This window comes from Cricetulus griseus, chromosome 3, assembly GCF_003668045.3.
Source record: "Cricetulus griseus strain 17A/GY chromosome 3, alternate assembly CriGri-PICRH-1.0, whole genome shotgun sequence".
Lineage (NCBI taxonomy): Eukaryota > Metazoa > Chordata > Mammalia > Rodentia > Cricetidae > Cricetulus > Cricetulus griseus.
This window is the reverse complement of record NC_048596.1, coordinates 29,512,073-29,529,992: the sequence shown is the minus strand read 5'-3', so window position 1 is coordinate 29,529,992 and position 17,920 is coordinate 29,512,073. Positions and strand designations below refer to the sequence as shown.

General features: G+C 39.3%; 1 protein-coding gene across 2 annotated transcripts in view; it reads right to left on the bottom strand.

Moving 5' to 3' along the window:
• Window positions 1-797: 797 nt before the first annotated feature.
• The window catches only part of Asah2 (N-acylsphingosine amidohydrolase 2), a 64,605-nt gene continuing 47,482 nt past the window's right edge, over window positions 798-17,920 (bottom strand). The window contains exons 1-6 of one of the 2 annotated variants that reach the window (XM_027406409.2): window positions 14,851-14,936; window positions 13,245-13,252; window positions 12,271-12,335; window positions 7,251-7,310; window positions 3,966-4,054; window positions 798-1,158 (exon numbers count right to left, since the gene is read on the bottom strand). In XM_027406409.2, the coding sequence (XP_027262210.1) occupies window positions 969-1,158; window positions 3,966-4,054; window positions 7,251-7,310; window positions 12,271-12,335; window positions 13,245-13,252; window positions 14,851-14,936 (498 nt within the window). In that variant the 3' untranslated portion in view covers window positions 798-968. Of the gene's footprint in view, window positions 1,159-3,965; window positions 4,055-7,250; window positions 7,311-12,270; window positions 12,418-13,244; window positions 13,253-14,850; window positions 14,947-17,920 lie in introns of those variants that run through there. The other variant, XM_035443092.1, reaches the window with a different exon arrangement.

The following is a 17,920-nucleotide window of genomic DNA, read 5'->3' as shown; positions in this document are numbered from 1 at the left end:
TTTCCAGCCTTAACATTTTTGTTTTAAAACCTACATTCAAGGCAAAGCTTTATAGTTTGAGGTACATTTATTGGTGAAAAGCTTTAAAAATCATTTAGAGTAAATCTGGGGAAGAATAGACATGATCTAACAAGATAAGGACACTTTGAGAAATACAAGGTGTAATCAAAGTACTGTAAGTGACATCCACATAGTTGGACTCTGGAGGCAATTCCAGAAAAGATCTGAGCATGAACAGTAACCCTGAGCCAGGCAGATCCATCCCAAAGTGACTGTTTGAAAGGACTAAGATCATTGGAATGCAGGAAGAACTGGCATGCTAATTTTCTGGGTGTATTTTAACTGGGCTCATATATTTATAGTAAGGATATATGATACTTTGTAAATGCAACTAGGCAAAAATATATAATCATCTAATTCTAAATCTAAAGTAAATTAAACCATTTTATTCCTTTCTGGAAAATCAAGTATTAATCTAGAGGGTTTCCAGAAAGTTCCCTAGTGTTCTCATTCAACAAGTCTATAAATAAATAGGTTAAGCATTGTTCACATATCCTCAGATACTATGATTATTTCTGAGATTTCATATTAAAGGGAATTTTCTCTTAAGCAACCACAAAGCCTCAAGTAAAAGCATGCTTTAGGACGAAGACCACAAGGTGCATGGTTGCCAGAGGATTTCTCTCATTCACTACTAATCTCTCTCTCTCTCTCTCTCTCTCTCTCTCTCTCTCTCTCTCTCTCTCTCTCTCTCTCTCTCTCCCTTCCTCCCTCCCACCCTCCCCCTTCCTGTTGAACACGCATATGCACAATCATACAAACACACATATCTGTCCCACTAGCAATAAACTATCTATCCCCCAAGCAGGGACAGTTACAAAAATCAAACTGGTAGTTCACATTTGTGTGAAATCACTCTATAATCTACACAGAGAAAAGCTATTTTTTCAATATCTGTCAACTCTTCACTAAGTAGTTACAACTTCAAAAGGAGAAGAAATGCCTTCAAATGCAAGTATGACAGCAGGCTTCAGAAGTTCTTGCTTCCGATTGTGTCCAAAATATCTTATTCTATAGATTCCAGGCTGTGCAGTATCTGGAATATACCATTCAATTGTTGCATTGCTCAGACCCAGTGTTCCCTTGTGCCAATAAAACCTGTTAATAGAAAGCAAACAAATAAAAAAATACAACATTGCTCTTTAAAATGATGGATTTTCATCCTGCACAACAACCCAGGTCCCGTTCCTACCAGATGACTTCAACCTGCCCATACAACATTTAACCTGCAGGCCTAGGTGGCAGTGCACATCTTATGCCAGGACCTTGCCTGGTAAGTTCACTCTTTGAACATCCTCTCTGGTCCCCAGATCTATGCTGAGTCCCATATCCAATGCTGCATCCCAGCCAAGTTAGCTATATCCCATCTGCCTCCAACCCACAGGCTTTGGCAAGGATGTATACCAGTTCAAGCTCACCTACTACTACTTGATTTCACCACAGCTGAACCATGGCCAACTCTCAGGTCTACCCTGCTTGCTCATCCTGTGCTCTGTCCCAACTGAAGAAGTTCACTTGTCCAGGTCTCATAAAAAAAATACAAGCAATATAAAAGAAAAGACAATTTGTCTTCCTTAGAAATCCAGCAGTGCTATAGAAATGTTCTCCAATGATAATTATCCGGATGAATCACAGGACACAACATTTGAAAAATAATCATATACTTCATCCAAGAACTCTATGGAAGACACAGAGAAACAAACCAATGAACTTAAAGAGAGTAGATGCCTGAATGACCCAAGAAAATGCAAGCATAAGGCTGAATGAAGTGATGACAATAATCCAGGATTTGAAAGCTGAATTCAATAAAGAGATGGAAACATTGAAGATAACTTAAGATGAAATGGAGATGGAGTTTTAAAAAATACAATAACCCAACTAGAAAGCTCAAAGGAAAACATACCAGTAGAATGAATCAAGCAGGATATAGAATATTAGGACTTGGAGATAAAGAAATTAGACCACATGAGCAAATATTAAAAAAAAAATAGGAAAAAAAATACAACAGGAAAGGGCATGAAGTAGCTGAGGATCACCAGGAAAAGAACACATGTTAAAAATAAAGACAGAGATGAAAGCAATGAATCCCGTATCAATGGATAGAAATGATCTTGAGATCTTCAATAGGATAATAGAAGAAAACTTCCCAAAACTAATGGCAGACACACTCATATAGATATAAGAAGCACACAAAACAGCAAATAGACAAGACCAGGAAAGAAACTTGTTATGATGCACCATAGTTAAAACACTAAATGTAAGGAACAAAGGACAAGAAAAAAACCACTCAAGTCACATATAAAGGAAAATTTAGCCATATAACAGCTGATTTCTCAGTGGAAACTTTGAAAACCAGAAGAGCTTGGATTAATGCATTCCGAGTTCCAAAAGGCCATGACTATTAAGCTAGACTATTGTAACCTGAAAATCTATCTGTCATAGTTGAAGGTAAAGGAAAAAATTTCGATGATACAAAAAGGCTAAAAGAATTCCTGTTCACTAAACTAACCCTAAACAGAATACCAGAAGCAATACTTCAAATTCCAGAGAGGAATAACCATAGCCAAGAAACTGTAGACAAAACAAACAATGAAAACTGTAGGCCAATATCCCTGGTGAAGACAGGTCTTAAAATCCTCAATAAAAAACTTCCAAACAAAAATAGAACACATATCAAAAAGATTATTCACCACAATCAAGCTGGTTTTATCCCCCAAATGCAGGAATGGTTAGACATACACAGCATAAACCAATAAATGCACTCAATCACATATGTTAACTTAAAAACAACAACAAAATCATATGATCATCTCAATAAATGCAGAAAATGCATTTGACAAAAACCAACATGCCTTCATGATAAAAGTCCTAGAGAAAGTAGTACTAGGGGGAATATACCTCAACAGAATAAAGACTACATATGACAAATCCACAGCCAACATCATTCTAAATGGACAAAAACTTGAGCCAATCTGCTGAAATCAGGAATGAGACAGGGCTGTTCACTATTCCAACTCCTTTCCAAAATTGTGTTCTAACCACTCACTGGAGCAATAAGCATGAGAGGAAAATAAAAGAGATACAAATAGAAAAAGATGGGCAGTGGTGATGCATGCCTTTAATCACAGCACTCGGGAGGCAGAGGTAGGTGGATCTCTATGAGTCCAAGGCCAGCTTGGTCTACAGAGTGAGTTCCAAGACAACCTCCAAAGCTACAGAGAAACCATGTGGGGAGGAGGAGGAGGAAGAGGAGGAGGAGGAGGAGGAGGAGACTATATATAAGATACCTGAAAATTTCACCAGTAACAATCAACAATTTCACCGAAGTGGCAATATACAAATCAGCTAACAAAAATCAATAGCTTTTCTATGCACCAACAATAAACACATTGAAAAAGAGATCATAGACATACTCCCATTAGGAATAAATCTAACCAAGCAGATGAAGGACCTCTACAATGAACTCTACCAAGTCATGTCAGCTCCTTCATCTCGTACATTTTTCAACCAATTTACAAGAAGGCTGACTTGTGTTTCAAGGAATTCCTGTGACTATGGGAAAAACAAAGTTGATAGAAGCTGGAGGGGGCCATAGCTCAGAGATACAGCACTTTCCTAGTATGTACTAGACTCTAGATTCTACCCCCCAACAACAATAAAATAAAAGCCAAAGGATGTCAGCCAACATTTCGTACGGAATCCTAGGGAAGCCGACACTGCTGCTTTCAGTCAATAGAATCAAAATGGAACCTCATAAATCAATTAAATGTGGCCAGAAGGAGCCTTAAAAATTTGGTATCATTCATATCATGTCATGTATTAAGAAGTCTTTTTAGTTTGTCCTTCCTACATTATGAAGCAACTGTTTTCAAGACTTCACAGACAAATAATCAATAGACTTTTACCTCGTCTCCCAGGAGGCATCATTATACAATATCTGCCAGTCACCTATAGAGTCCTCATATTTCTCCACAGTGAGGAAGGTTTGATGGGTCTGAAATATAATTAACACTACTTATCAAACACAACACAGTTACAGAGAGATCCGGTCTGCACTGGCTCCCCTCGCTACACACCACTCCCACCAATGCCTGCTGAGCACATGCAATGGGATTTTACCCAAATTCCTAGGCATGCCCCTTTATGCCTTCGGAATAATAGCTTACCCCCTTTTTAAAAAGCACAAAAGTTCAGGAATTTTAAAGAAGCATAATTATGGTATTCATAGAAAATTTGGAAATTAGGGCTAGGAAGAAATGTAAAATGAAACGAGATTTTTAAAAGACATTAATCAAGATCCCTCCCTCTCTCTCTCTCTCTCTCTCTCTCTCTCTCTCTCTCTCTCTCCCTCTCTCTCTCTCTCTCTCTCTCTCTCTCTCTCTCTCTCTCTTTCTCTCTCTTTGCCTCCAGGTAACTGAATTTTTGTTCCTGCCCTGAGGTGCTAAAGACACTTCTACCCTATAACAATAGATGCCTAAGAAACCATATCATAAACAGAGTATATACCTACACTGAAAGATTCCTATAATAAAGCAATTTGTTTCCGACCATGAATCGAGCTTCAAATAAGGCAAAGATTTGCATGATATGACAAGCTAATAAATAAAAAGGCCATAAATCTCCATTACCATCAAGACTTTTACAGCACTTCCCTGAAAGATAGGGTTGGAAGGGCTGTGGAGAAGGGTCAGTCGGTAAACTGCTTGCTGTAGAAGCATGAGGACCCATGTTCAGACGCCCAGAAGCCCCAAGTGCATGGAAGATGTGCCTATAATCCCAGTACTGGGAGTGTAGAGCCAGGTAGATCCCTGAAGCTCGCTGGCTTAAGGCTCCAAGGCTCCAAGTTCAGTGAGAAGCACTGTCTCAAAGTAGAGAGCAAACGAGGAAGATACAGTGTTAGCCTTTGGGCCTCCATGTGTTTGTACCCATAGTACATGCCCACATCCACATGAACGCACACAAATAGGAGTTGTGTCTACTTTATCTTTATTCTTCACAACTCTTTATACCTGCTATTTACAAGCCTCCAGATAACTTTAATAAAGGGATTACTTATTTATATGTTTGTCATTGCTTAAAATGACATATATTATATGTCATTGCTTAAAAGAATTCTCTAATTACTCAACAAGACATTTAATAAGGAAGTGTTCATAACCATGATGACTAATAAACAGAGCTTATTTTTGCACTTTGAGGACATGGTGTTGCAGAGGCCTTAGATGGAATAGGAGGTATGATGGTTCCTAATAACGAGGTCTAGAATATAGGTTGGAATACATGTCTAGGTCCCCAAACTCTCAGGACCAAACTTGTGACTACTTTTTCCTTACTTCCTTATCATAATCTTTTGTAGGTACGTACTTATTAAAAGGTAATCTCTCTGCCACTGAGTTTACTTATATACAAAGTAAGGACAATAAAACAAGCTACTGGATAGTAGAGAGGATTAAATTAAATGCATGTAGCCGTATATATAAAGCATCTAGCTTAATACATGGGGACAACAATTGCTCAGCAATTAGGGATAATTATAACATGATGCTTGCAGGCCATAAAGAGCACTAGAAATTGTTTTGCACCATTTCAGAGAATTCTGAGAAATCTCATCATGATGCTGTTAGCACTCTGTTCTCACAGCCATGGTGATCTGAGTCCTCTGAGGATGTCAGGCATAATACGGCATTTTGATGTCTTCAGAAAGTACTGCTATGAACATGCAAATGTTCTGGTGGAGCTTGACCACAGGCACACACTGACTATTCAAACATTAGAACATTTCCCCCAGAACTTACTGTAACAGTACTATATCGCCACAATTCTATCATGGACTAATGGCATTTGAATAGACAGAAATGGCACAGCTCAATTGGGAGGAAGGCCGTTTTGGATTCTAAGTGAATTTGGACCCTAGGAAGAATGACTCAATATAATGGCTACAGCTACAGTCAGGATAGAAAAGTGACCTGAAAAATCACCTTTATAGGCCCACTTTCCTCCAAAAATTTCTTCAAATTGTGTTAGGAGGTTGTGGTAGTGGTTGTTACCTTCTTTTGTTTGGTATTTTTAAAATTTTGCTCACTTTATGTTATTGGGCATGTACTGTGAAGGATGTTAAGCATGCCACAGCACACATGTTCATGTCAGAGGATAGACTGTGGGAGTCAATTCTTTCCCTTCTTTCTGTGGATTCCTGGGACAGAACACAGGTTCCTCAGGATTGGTGACAAGCCTCTTCACAAACTGAGTCACTTTACCAACCAATTTCCTTAGTTTTTAAGACAAGGCCTTGCTGTATAGAATGGAAAGGCCTCCAACCGTTGGTTATCTACCCTCCATTTCCCAAGTTCTGGGGTCACAACCGTGAGCCTCTGTGTCTCGTTTGGTTAGATGTTTACAGTTAGCACCTGTACTGCTATTGTTTGTGGGGATACAAGAAAGGAAATTACAGAAGACTACAGTCATTTGATTTCTAGACACGCTATATTTGTGTGTGGGCTTTATCATATATATCATAAAAGCAAAGCACAGGACATGTGCTGTGACAAATTATCAACAGCAATTAACTCTAAGAAACAGATTTGTGGGAAGAAAAGCACTTCTGTGTTTACTCCTATTATTTTCTACGCTGTTTGTTTTTATAGCAGGCATACATGTCTTATGTCATTTTTCCAAGTTGAACAGCCTATTGTATCAATAGGAAGGCAAGCTTTAATAAATCATAAATAATATATCAACACATAAGCTAACACAAAGCACATGGGACAGAACTCTTAGGGCATGTACCAGCGTGTGATCACTCCAAAGCAGAAGAGAAAAGTCTAGAGTAGCAATCCTGGATGGGATCAGAAGGTCCCCAAAAAGAGGGGAAATCATTCCTCCCTTTGTTTTTTTTTTTTTTTTTTTTTTGGCCCTTTCAATATGCTAACAAACTTAGTAAGTTCTAAATTTAAACGTATGAATGAGAATGCCTCTGAATCCTTATCTTCTGGAGAAGCAATGTGGCCTGCAGAAGTGCCACATGACACTAAGGGTCCATTAGTCTTCCTGTGTGCTGTGTTCCACATCCAATTCCACATTAACTGAACCCCCTGAACACTTTCCCACCTCCCAAAATAAAGTATGAAAAACCTGTAAGGTGAAGGGAAACTTTAAAAGTAGATTTAAATTTGGAAGACAATGATGCTCACCTGATTTTCTGCTGAATTCTTTGGGTTAGCGCCTACAAATGTAACTTCAACCACTTCTCCCTGCAAATACACATGGCACTTAATTAAATCTAATACAAGCCTCTTTGCTGTATTCGGATTTGAAACATTATCTACTAGACATTCTAGGATCCTAGATGTATACATTCCATATACATTCCTGCATACATTCTGCTCTATTTAATTGGTTTCCGTATGAGTTTGTTAAGAACTGGGGCCAAGGAATTTATTTTGGTAGATTCTGATATAAATGAAGACTCAGAGCTATAATTTTAATATGATAGCACATTAAAAGGACTTCAAATTATATTACAGAGCCCTACCATGACACAACAGTTACACAGACCACAGAGAAATCACAAGAGAAGGCAAACAGTTATAGCTACCATGAGCAGAGTGAAGAAGCAGCTCCAGGGTGCTCCAGATCTTTGCCAGGTATCTGTCTTAGTTTCTTTTCCTATTCCTATGACAAAATACCCTGACAGACGCAACATTTGGGAGAAAGTGCTTGTTCTGGCTCACCGTTCAAAGGTCAAGGCAGCACTGAGCTCACTTACTATATTTCCTTGTTTCATTTTTAACTGTGTGCATGTATTTATGGTGTGTGTGTGTGTGTGTGTGTGTGTGTGTGTGTGTGTGTGTGTGTGTGTGTGTGAGTGCTGGTGCTTGCTGAAGCCAGATGTCTCAGATCCCTCTAGAACTGGAGATACAGGTGGCTATGAGCCACCCGACATGGGAACCAAACTCATGTCCCCTCGAAGAGGAGCACACTCTCTAAAGTGCTGAGCCATTGCTTCAGTCTCTAGATTTCTCCATTTTGTACAGACCTGGATCGCCTTTCCAAAAAGCGGTCCTGCCTACAACTAAGATTGACACTGCGCCAAACTGCTTTCCGAAAGATGATGTAATCAGAGACAAATGTTTCTCTTAGCTTTAATCAGAGAAGCCTCTCTATGCAATGAATACCAGTGAATGCAGATTCTTGCCTACTCAAGGTGCTGAGTATAAAAAGATGGTTGAGTTCTTGGCCCTAAAAAGGGCATTTATATCATTCCATGTAGGGTTCAGGGAATATTGCAGAAGAAGGTATAAAAAGAATGTAATAACCAGGACATAGGGAGGAGGGCTGTGAAATGCTACTTTCTGAATTTGACATAACCACTGCAATCATGGGCTCACAGCAGCTGCACTGGCCTCACACAAGACTGGACCTGTCAAAAGTCAGTCAAGAAATGGGAGGTTTCTCATGTGGCCCTACCCATCCCTTCTAAACCAGTGGCTATGAATTCTCAGTGATGAGGAGTCATTTTCTTCAGATGTGTACCCACTGGTGTGCCCAACAGGTTCCATTGTCTAATTCCATACCCATGGTCATGCAGATGGTTTACTCTGCAAATAATGCAGAGTAAACCCAGAGGGGACATAAAACAAAACAAAAAGACAAGAACATTGGAAAGGACCTGTATGGAGGAGGGAGTATCAACATGAATGGGAAGGAGACAAGAGACAGTGGGGAGTGAGTAATCAGAACGCCTTCTATACATGCATGAAATAGCCCAATAACAAATTTTATTCATTAAAATTTGCAGAACTATAAACCTCAATGGTAAATTATACTGGGGACTATACCACAGTAGCCTCTCCTAACCGACATTTTTAAGTCCTAAAAATAGATAAATAAATAAATAAATAGGTTAAAATCAGAGAAAGAGAAAGAAAAGCTGGGTCTGAAAGGAACAACAAATGTCCTAGTGATATTTTCAAGTACACAACAGCACCAGCTGTCAGGAAAAGGCAGTTTAAGACTACACTGAAAATTTATCTTGTGCCTGTTGGACTGGCTACCATCAACCAAACCAGTAACATCCACTGTTGGTGAGGATGGGGGACAGAGAAACCCTTCTCACCTGGTGTGGAAATGTACACTTAGGTATGTAAATCAGTACTGAGGCTGCTCAGAAACTAAAGCTAGAACTATGAGATGATCCAGATTTATCACCGCAGACATATACATGAAGGGTTCCAAGTCACCATACATCCCAGCTTGCTTCTCTATTGCTGAGATAAAACACTGACCAAGAACTACCTGGAGACGAAAGTGTGAATTGGGCCTCTACTTCCACTTCATAGTGCATCACTGAGCCAATTCAGAGCAGAAACTCAAAATAGCAACCCAAAGTCAGGAACTGAAGCAGAAACTATGGGAGAGTCAGGCTTGCTCCCCATGGCTTGCTCAGCCTGATTTCATATACAATCCAGGAATGCTTGCCCAAGAGTGGCACCACCCTCAGTGGGCTTACTCCACGTCAATCGTTAATCAAGAAAATGCCCCACAGATACAGCCATAGACCAATCTGAGGAGGGAAATTCCTCAGTTGAGGTTCCCTCTTCCTAGGTGACTCCAGTTTGTACCACTGTGATAAAAACTAACCAGGAAAGCATACCAGAAAAAAATATTTGCACATCTATGTTTATTACAGGATGATGGACATGAGCTGAGATGGGAAACCATCCAACATGTTCATTAACACATGACTAGGTAAAGAAAATGTAGTGCAACAGAACTTTTTGCCATTATGATGGATAATTAAATTGGCAGGGGAAAAAAAGAGGCAAGACTCAGAAAGACAAATACTGCATGTGTTTGCCTCACATGTAAATACATATATAATATTGTGACATGACAGTAGCAAAAGAAAGTATGAGCCAGGTTTCTTTGTGACACTGTGATTATATATACATATATATATATATATATATATATAATATATATATATATATATATGTGTGTGTGTGTGTATTATGTATGTATGCATTATGTATGTATATATATATATATATGTGTGTGTGTGTGTGTGTTTATGCATTATTGTTTGTTTCTGTTCACCCCCACAATTCTTTGTGCCCCATCTCCCCCTATTGCTGACCACATTTTCTTCCCAAATAGCCCCCCTTCTGCTTTGATGGCATGTATATTCAGTATAAGTTCATAGTAGATAAAGATGGATAGACCCATTGGTAATGTTAGTACCATCACATTTCCATCATCCCTGAGCAGTTCTACTTCCTGGAATCCCAACCTTCAACATAGTAACCACTGTGGGAGGGAGGACAAATCATGTTTAAACCACAACAAATCTGGACTAGGATTTGTGAGACTTTGGTAGCCATGGCTTGTTTCTGATCTTAGAAGACAAGTATTCAGAGTTCCCATGTTTATTTATTTATCTGTGTGTATGTGTCTGTGTCTATATGGATATATGCTACATACGTGTGGGTACCCATAGATGACAGAAGGGGGTTACAGCATCTTGGAGCTCAAGTTATAGGTAGCTATGAGCCATCAAGTATGAGTCTTCTGTATGAACAAGAATTGCTCTTAACTGCACACTCTCTGTATGCCCTTTAATGTGACATTTGTCTGGATTTCAGGAGACAACTTTAATCAGGTCAAGACAGTTTTCTTTCATCCTTAGTGTACTGAGAGACTTTCTTGGCAGTAGATATGGGATTTTTTGTGAGTGCTTTTCTGTGTTACTGAAGTGATCATGTGGTTTTCTTTAATTTAGTCTATTAATATGCTCTACTATATTAATTATGCTATGCTAATTAGTTATATTAGCATAATATAATTATATTAATTATAGTAGAGCATATTAACTTATACTGAATGAGTCATTAAGAGGTGGGACCTTGTCAAGAAAGTAGGTTACTTGGAGCAAGCTTTTGAAAGCTATATCTTGTCCCTGGCCAATCCCTGTGTTTCTCTGTACTTCCCAGACACTGTGAGGGGGGAAGATTTCCCTTGTTACACCTTTCCTTCATGATATTCTGCCTCACCATGCAGAAACAGGTCAATGGAGCCAAGTGACACAATTTGAAACCTCTGAAACCATGAACCAAATAAATCCTCTCCATGGTATTTAACTCTCACCACCAACTTGGTAAGATTAGAATCACCAAGGAAACATACATCTGTGATCTTTATGAAGCTTCTAGGGAGGGTTAATTGACAACAGAAGACCCTAATATGAGTGGCACTATCCCACAGACTAGAAGACTAGACTGAATAAAAAGGGAAAGCAAATAGAACACCAGCATTTGCGTCTCTGTTGTGCCTATGGAGGGGAGGCAGTGTGACCAGTTACCTCACACACCTACTGCCATGGCTTCCCCACCATGGTAGATTGAATCCTCCATTTGTGTGCCAAAAGCATACTCTTCCATCCTTGGGATGTTCTTATCAGATACCTTGCTACAGCAGTGAGAAAATTAACTGATACAACTGCCTTCAGTTGCTTTCTCAGCTGTTTTAGCACAGCATTGGGAAACTAGCACTACATTCTAGAACATTTGATAATTAATAAGCATGACTATGAAGCTTAGTCATGCTTCATTAGAAAAAAGAGAAATCTGGAAGTAAAGAAAGTTATTTCATTTACTGTTTATATAATATGTGTAGAAATCCCTATGGAATTCATAATAAAAAAAGAACCTTTCAGAATTAATACAATTTTCAGCAAGGTGCAGAACACAAAATCAACATTAAATGAAGTGGTATGAATCCTGGTTCATTTCTGTGCACTTTTCTATCCCTTGATCTATAAGACAACTTGGCCCAACTCCTGTGCACAATTCTGTGACCATCTATTTAATAAAAAGAATAATTTGTATTTTAGAAATTCAATTCTATATAGTTAATTGCCAGGGGGAAAAGCAGAGTTTCCCATTTCCCTCTCTTTTGCAGAACCTCTGAAGAGACAGAAATAGATGTCAACATCTCTATTGTCACCACAGTATTGTCATCATCATTACTGCTGAAGCTAGCCTATGGTACTCTCAACCTTATTGCTGAAGCTAGCCTGTAGTACTGTCAGCATCATAATTGCTGAATCAATGATATGGTACCACTAGAAGCAGGTGATGATGGCAAGCAACATCTTTCCTTTCAAATCCAGAAGCAAATTCCTAAAGCATTTGGAGACTTTCCTGTGAATCTTACCACTCTGTATTCAGGTTTTGCTGGCTGCAGGACATCCCCAAAATGTCTGCCTATTGGTGTTCTATCTGGAATATTAGGAATAAGTGTAGCTATCAGGTTGTTGAAGAATGGAGGCTCAGGACCACTGCTCATGTTGGCTACTGTGTCCTGAAATAAAGAGCATATGTTAAAGAAATGCACAATGCACATTAAGTGATATTACCCACCCCCATTCCTATCACAAGAAATGCCCTCATTAAAAGAGGTTCACATAGATCTATGCACAGGCACTCCAAAAAACCTAACATTTAGCAAAACATGAGGCACCTTTGCTAAAATGAGAACCCAAATGTTCATAATTTAAATTTTTTAGAAGAAAGTTTTTGTTGAAGGCAGTTGCTTTGCTTGCCTGGCTGGTATAATCCAGAGATTAGAAAGCAAACACAAAATCACACAATTATGGTTATATTCTGGGCAGCCATTTATTCACCGTGTGGCTTGGGATAGGGACCTAACAGACACTGTAATTTCATGACATGATACTGAAGTTATATTTAAAATTTTCAGTGTTGAGTCTCATGAATGTGTTTTCATATATGTTCTGATGTATATGTGTGTGTATATCAGAGGTCAACACCAAATGCCATTCAGGTACCACATACCTTGGTTATTGTGACAAGTGTTTCTCATTGATTTAGCTAAATAGCTTGTAAGCAAGCCTGGGGGATCCTCCTGTCTCTATCTGTCCAGCACTGAGATTACAAGCACACAGTACAGTGCCCAGCTTTTCTATTCAGGTGCTGAAGATCAAACTTGGATCATCATGTTTACAAGCATGAGATATTTCTCTGTTTCTAGCATGTTACTTTGGTTGGTTGGTTGGTTGGTTGGTTGGTTGGTTGGTTGGTTGGTTGGTTGGGAATTTTCTGAAGTGGTTTTATCAATGGAACTTGGGCTTACCTAGAACTTGCTACATAGCCCAGGCTGTCCGGAACTCATGATTCTACTACCCTGGTTAACCCAAGTGCCAGGGTTACAGGCAAGAACCAACATGCTTGGTTCAAACTGTGGGTAATCTTTTACCCAAAGTCACTACCAAGGTTCTCTCATGGTATCAAATCTGTGCTAAATAATATAATACATACATCTTTATTTAAAATTTAATATTAGCCTGTATTCTGACTTATACAATGTTTTCCATAAGATTCACCAACATTAATGGAGACATCAAAAATAATAATCTCATTTTTCAATATCCCTTGAAGTATATTTAATGTTCTTTAGCCTTTACATTGGATTGTTAGTTTTTATAGCAGCAAATGGTGTTTGTGTATGTGAGAGGGGAGTATTATCACTCTTGCCCTGAAAGCAAGAAGACAGATTGAATATACTCACTTGGTTTTCAAGATCACAGTCAGTTTTAAAACAAGTGACCATAATGTAAACCAAGAAACAAGTGTCCACTAAATGAACAAAGGACTAGGTCTAAAAATCAGAGGGGCACTATGATTTTTAAAAAATTGAGTAAGCAAAAATGTTCAAGTCCCCAGATTATATTAAAAATTCAAATAGGCAGCTTAAGGCAGAGGCGTATGAAATTGCTGTAGTTTGTCTACAGCATGTAGATCTCATCTGTTTCAATCCAGTAAACAACACCCTTTCTTTAAAGGGTTTAATTGTACTTACTAGGCCATAATTTCACAGCTTTCACTATTATAAGGCTATTATGGGGCAAATAATATACTTACAATTATAAAGCTTACATGTATTATATACAGATCTGTTTGTGATTTTAAGGTCTTTGTTCTACTTGTCAACTAATTCTCTGTACCGCACCTGCAGCTATATAAAAGTAGTGTATCCCAAAGGGGCTTTCCCATGCTAAGGAACTTTAAATCAGTTGTATACATTTCAGAAACACACACACATGTGCATGGCAAGGCAATGGTAGAGTTCAACAAACTTAAGCCTCTATTCGTCACAACAACTTATACTATTTTCATCCATCAAGAAATTGTTGCTACCACAAAGTAGAAATGCTGCTAGTTGTAAGGGTAACATTCCTCTGATTGGAAGATGCATCTCAATTTCCGAAAATGTTATAATGAAGAAACTGTGCATCTCAAATATTCTCTAACTGTATGGTCTACTCAACTCTGAATGGGAGGAGAGAATCTGAAAAGTGAATGCCAGCTATAGTTACAGTGCAGATCACCACTTACAATCTTCAAGAAGTGTTAACCATCTAAAAACATGGAGAAAAATAATATCTCCTTATTTCAAGTAATAGTTCCATATATATATATACATATATATGCATATGTATATGAAAGTCTGCCACCACTAAATGCTAATGATTCAACTTGAGTTTTGCTGTCAGAAAACTTTAAATTATTTTCTTAGTGATATCAAGTATTCTGGTTTTCTTTCCTAAGGAAAACTGCATATAATATAAAATTAGTTAAATAACATGTGTGTCTAAGGTTTCTTTCTTGATTTTGTGCCTCCTTATCCTGAAGACAATATAGACACACACACACACACACACACACACACACACACACACACACACACACACACACACACACACACGCTGATTACCGTAGCAATTGCCTTAGCAAGGTCTCTGAAAAGCTGGATGTATGCAGACAGAGTGTGTGGTCCATAAATTGTAGATGCTGCCTCATATCGCTGAGCCTGCAGGAAAATTGAGAAGAGGTACAGGCAGTTTTATATGCATCGATCCATTTATAGAAGTATAGCATTTTTGGCCAAGTGATGTCTGGACCACTCACATATTTCAATACCAGCAAATACTCAGTGGTTCTTGTGAAAACAGAATGTGAGCATTTTCCACTAACCAGCCAGAGTTCATGGCTGAATCTGATCCTTGTAAAGGCAGTGGGTTCTTTTTGCTTATGCCATTTAGGCTGCCATTTCTTCTTCTCTGAAAGATGTTACAGACTCCCTCCTCTCGTGCTCATGTCTATTTTAAGTTCTCACAATATTAGTGATATCCCCCAGGCTGAACATCAGGAAAGAAAATGATGGTAGAAAGGATCCTATTTAATAACTCCTAGATAAGTTGGCTGCAAATGGTCCCCTCTGTGGAGGGCCTTCTATGTCATCACAAAGCTATGAAATAGAGCCAAATGCATCTCAACATCTCATTAGGAGTTCATTGCCTATGGTGACTCTACAGGAACCTCAAGGTCATCAGTGTACAAGGTTCTAATCACTCCAGAAACAGCAGCTTTTCCCTGCAGCATTCTGTGTGCTACCCTTCCAGTATCTCTATGGCTATCAGTTGGCAGTCATCTTAGACCCCCTCTTCCTACATTCTTTAAGTCTGCCAATTGTGGCATTGTACCTCCTTAAACCTTTCTCGAGGTGTTCTGTTTTCCTTTCCACTGGGCCCTACCTCTGAGTAAACCTTCAGTCCTCACCCAGACCTTAACTCTACTGTGTGATCAATTCTGTCTCCACATAGGCCCACCCTGTCTTCCCAATGATGTTTCTAAAGATATCATGGGATGAATCAAAGAACTCTCTCCAAAACCTTTTTTACAAAGTCAACAATCCACTCTACTGCACAAAGGACTCTTCCTTCCACTTGTCTGCCTCCTACTCTAGCCTTCACCTCACCATCACCACCACCACACTCCACAGACTCAGTTAATTATAGCCAATGAATATGCTATGTCTACTCTCTGGATTTTTGTGCACCTTCCTGCTCTATATAGAAGACATTCCTAATTTTTTATTTGCTTGACTGACCCTAATGTGTTGTCAAAAACTCAGAGAAATGTCTGCCGGTCTTCATCTTTTGTTTTAAATAGTTAGTTAATTGATTACTCTCTGTGTGTGTGTCTGTCTGTCTGTGTCTGTGTGTCAGTGTTTGTGTGTGATTGTGTGTGTACCATATGCATGTAAGAATCTGAGAAAATCAGTAGAAGAAGGCATTAGATCCCCTAGAACTGGAGCTACAGGTACTTGTGAGCACCCATGTTGGTGCTGGGAACCGAACTGCTAACTACTGAGCCATTTCTTTAGCCCCCAGTCTTCATCTTCATCTGCTTTCTCCCTTATCTCTGATGGAACAGCAGGGAAGAAGAAGAATCTTTTTATTATAGACTTTCAAAATGTCCATTATACACATCAATGCAGAAAATTGCCCTAGATAAGGAAACAAGCTAGCAGGGGTTCCAAACTTTGCTTGTGCCATGGACTTCTTTGGAAGTCTATTGAGACCTGTGGAACACCTGTCAGAATGATGGTTCTAAGTGCATAAAGCAAAATAGTTGAGATTGATCAAAACAAATTAGATAGGAATGGTTATATCAACTGACAGTAACTAAAAATGTGTACTTCTTTTTACACTATCAGTTAATATGATGAAGGTAGACCTAGTAACACCTGTAATTTTCACATAAGAAAAAGAATAAAAGGTATTTCCAGGTGTGCAAGAACTGTGTGACAAAGGCAGGGGACCTACGTAGTTACACGGTTGGTTAGGCCACCAGATCCCCCCCATCCTCACCACCAGGGAGAGCTCTCAAGTGTTGCTCCAGCTAGTTCCCCCATGCAGCAGGAGCAAGGGGCAGGGCTAGTTCTTCTTTCATGTCCACGGAACTGGCTCACCCATACCTACACCACCAGAGGCCAGATCTCCCAAGCTCACATTCCCAGGGCCAGCTCACCTTCACCACAGTGGGCAGATTCAGCTCTACTGTGCTGCCCAGGGCAGGTGCAGGGCTGCTTTCCTGAATGCTGCAGCTGGTAAAGGGGGAGGGTCAGCTCCCTTGTCTGCCTTGTGGTGGTGAGGGTGATAAAAAGATGACCCCCAGCACACCCCTGCCACCTATGGCAGTTTGGGGCACTCTATTCCCCAAAGGTCATAAGAGTGGGAGAGCTGTCCCTGACCCTCCCCAGCTGAAGCCTTCAGGAAAATGGTCCCCAGCAACTCAACTGAGCAACACAGCCTGTTAGCTTTGTCTCAGGCAGCTAGGCTGATGGGAAGTTGACTAATACAACTAAGATTTCTAGAAGTTAAGATCCTCAGCAAAGCCAACAGAGGGCAGCAGGGCAGATTCCAATTCTCGTATCACTAAATGTTTACCATGGGTTGCTCTCTGCTCCTGTATGGACTGCTATGATATGCCAGAAGATCTATTCATAATCATTAATTGTGGGACTCTGGGCTATTGTTATATTTAACTAATTACTGCGGGTTTTTTTTTTAAGTATCTGGACTGCTTTCAGAACTATATATTAAAAGTAATTGTAGTCACCAGCTCCCTAACTCTGAGAGCTTTGGGTGTTTGTTTTGCTTTGAGTCATGTCATAGATAATGTGCTATTTGAGGGTGTACCATGAAGATCGTGTGCAGCTACACTTGCAAAGTACTTAGCTGGTGCATTCAATAAACAGCAGATGCTAAACATATCAAATGCATTATGGGTAATTATTTGCATGTCACAACCCAGGTTTATTACCAGTGTCCCTGACAAAACAAGTTTCAGGAGAAGCTGGAAGTCAATGAGACTATTAAGCTAAGATATACTTGGAAGTAATAAACACCAAATCAAATGTAATTTTTGGCTTATTCTCTTTGAATTCTCAGTTAAAACCAAGTCACCTCTCAGAGACATGGCTGAAGAAGTTCAGAAAG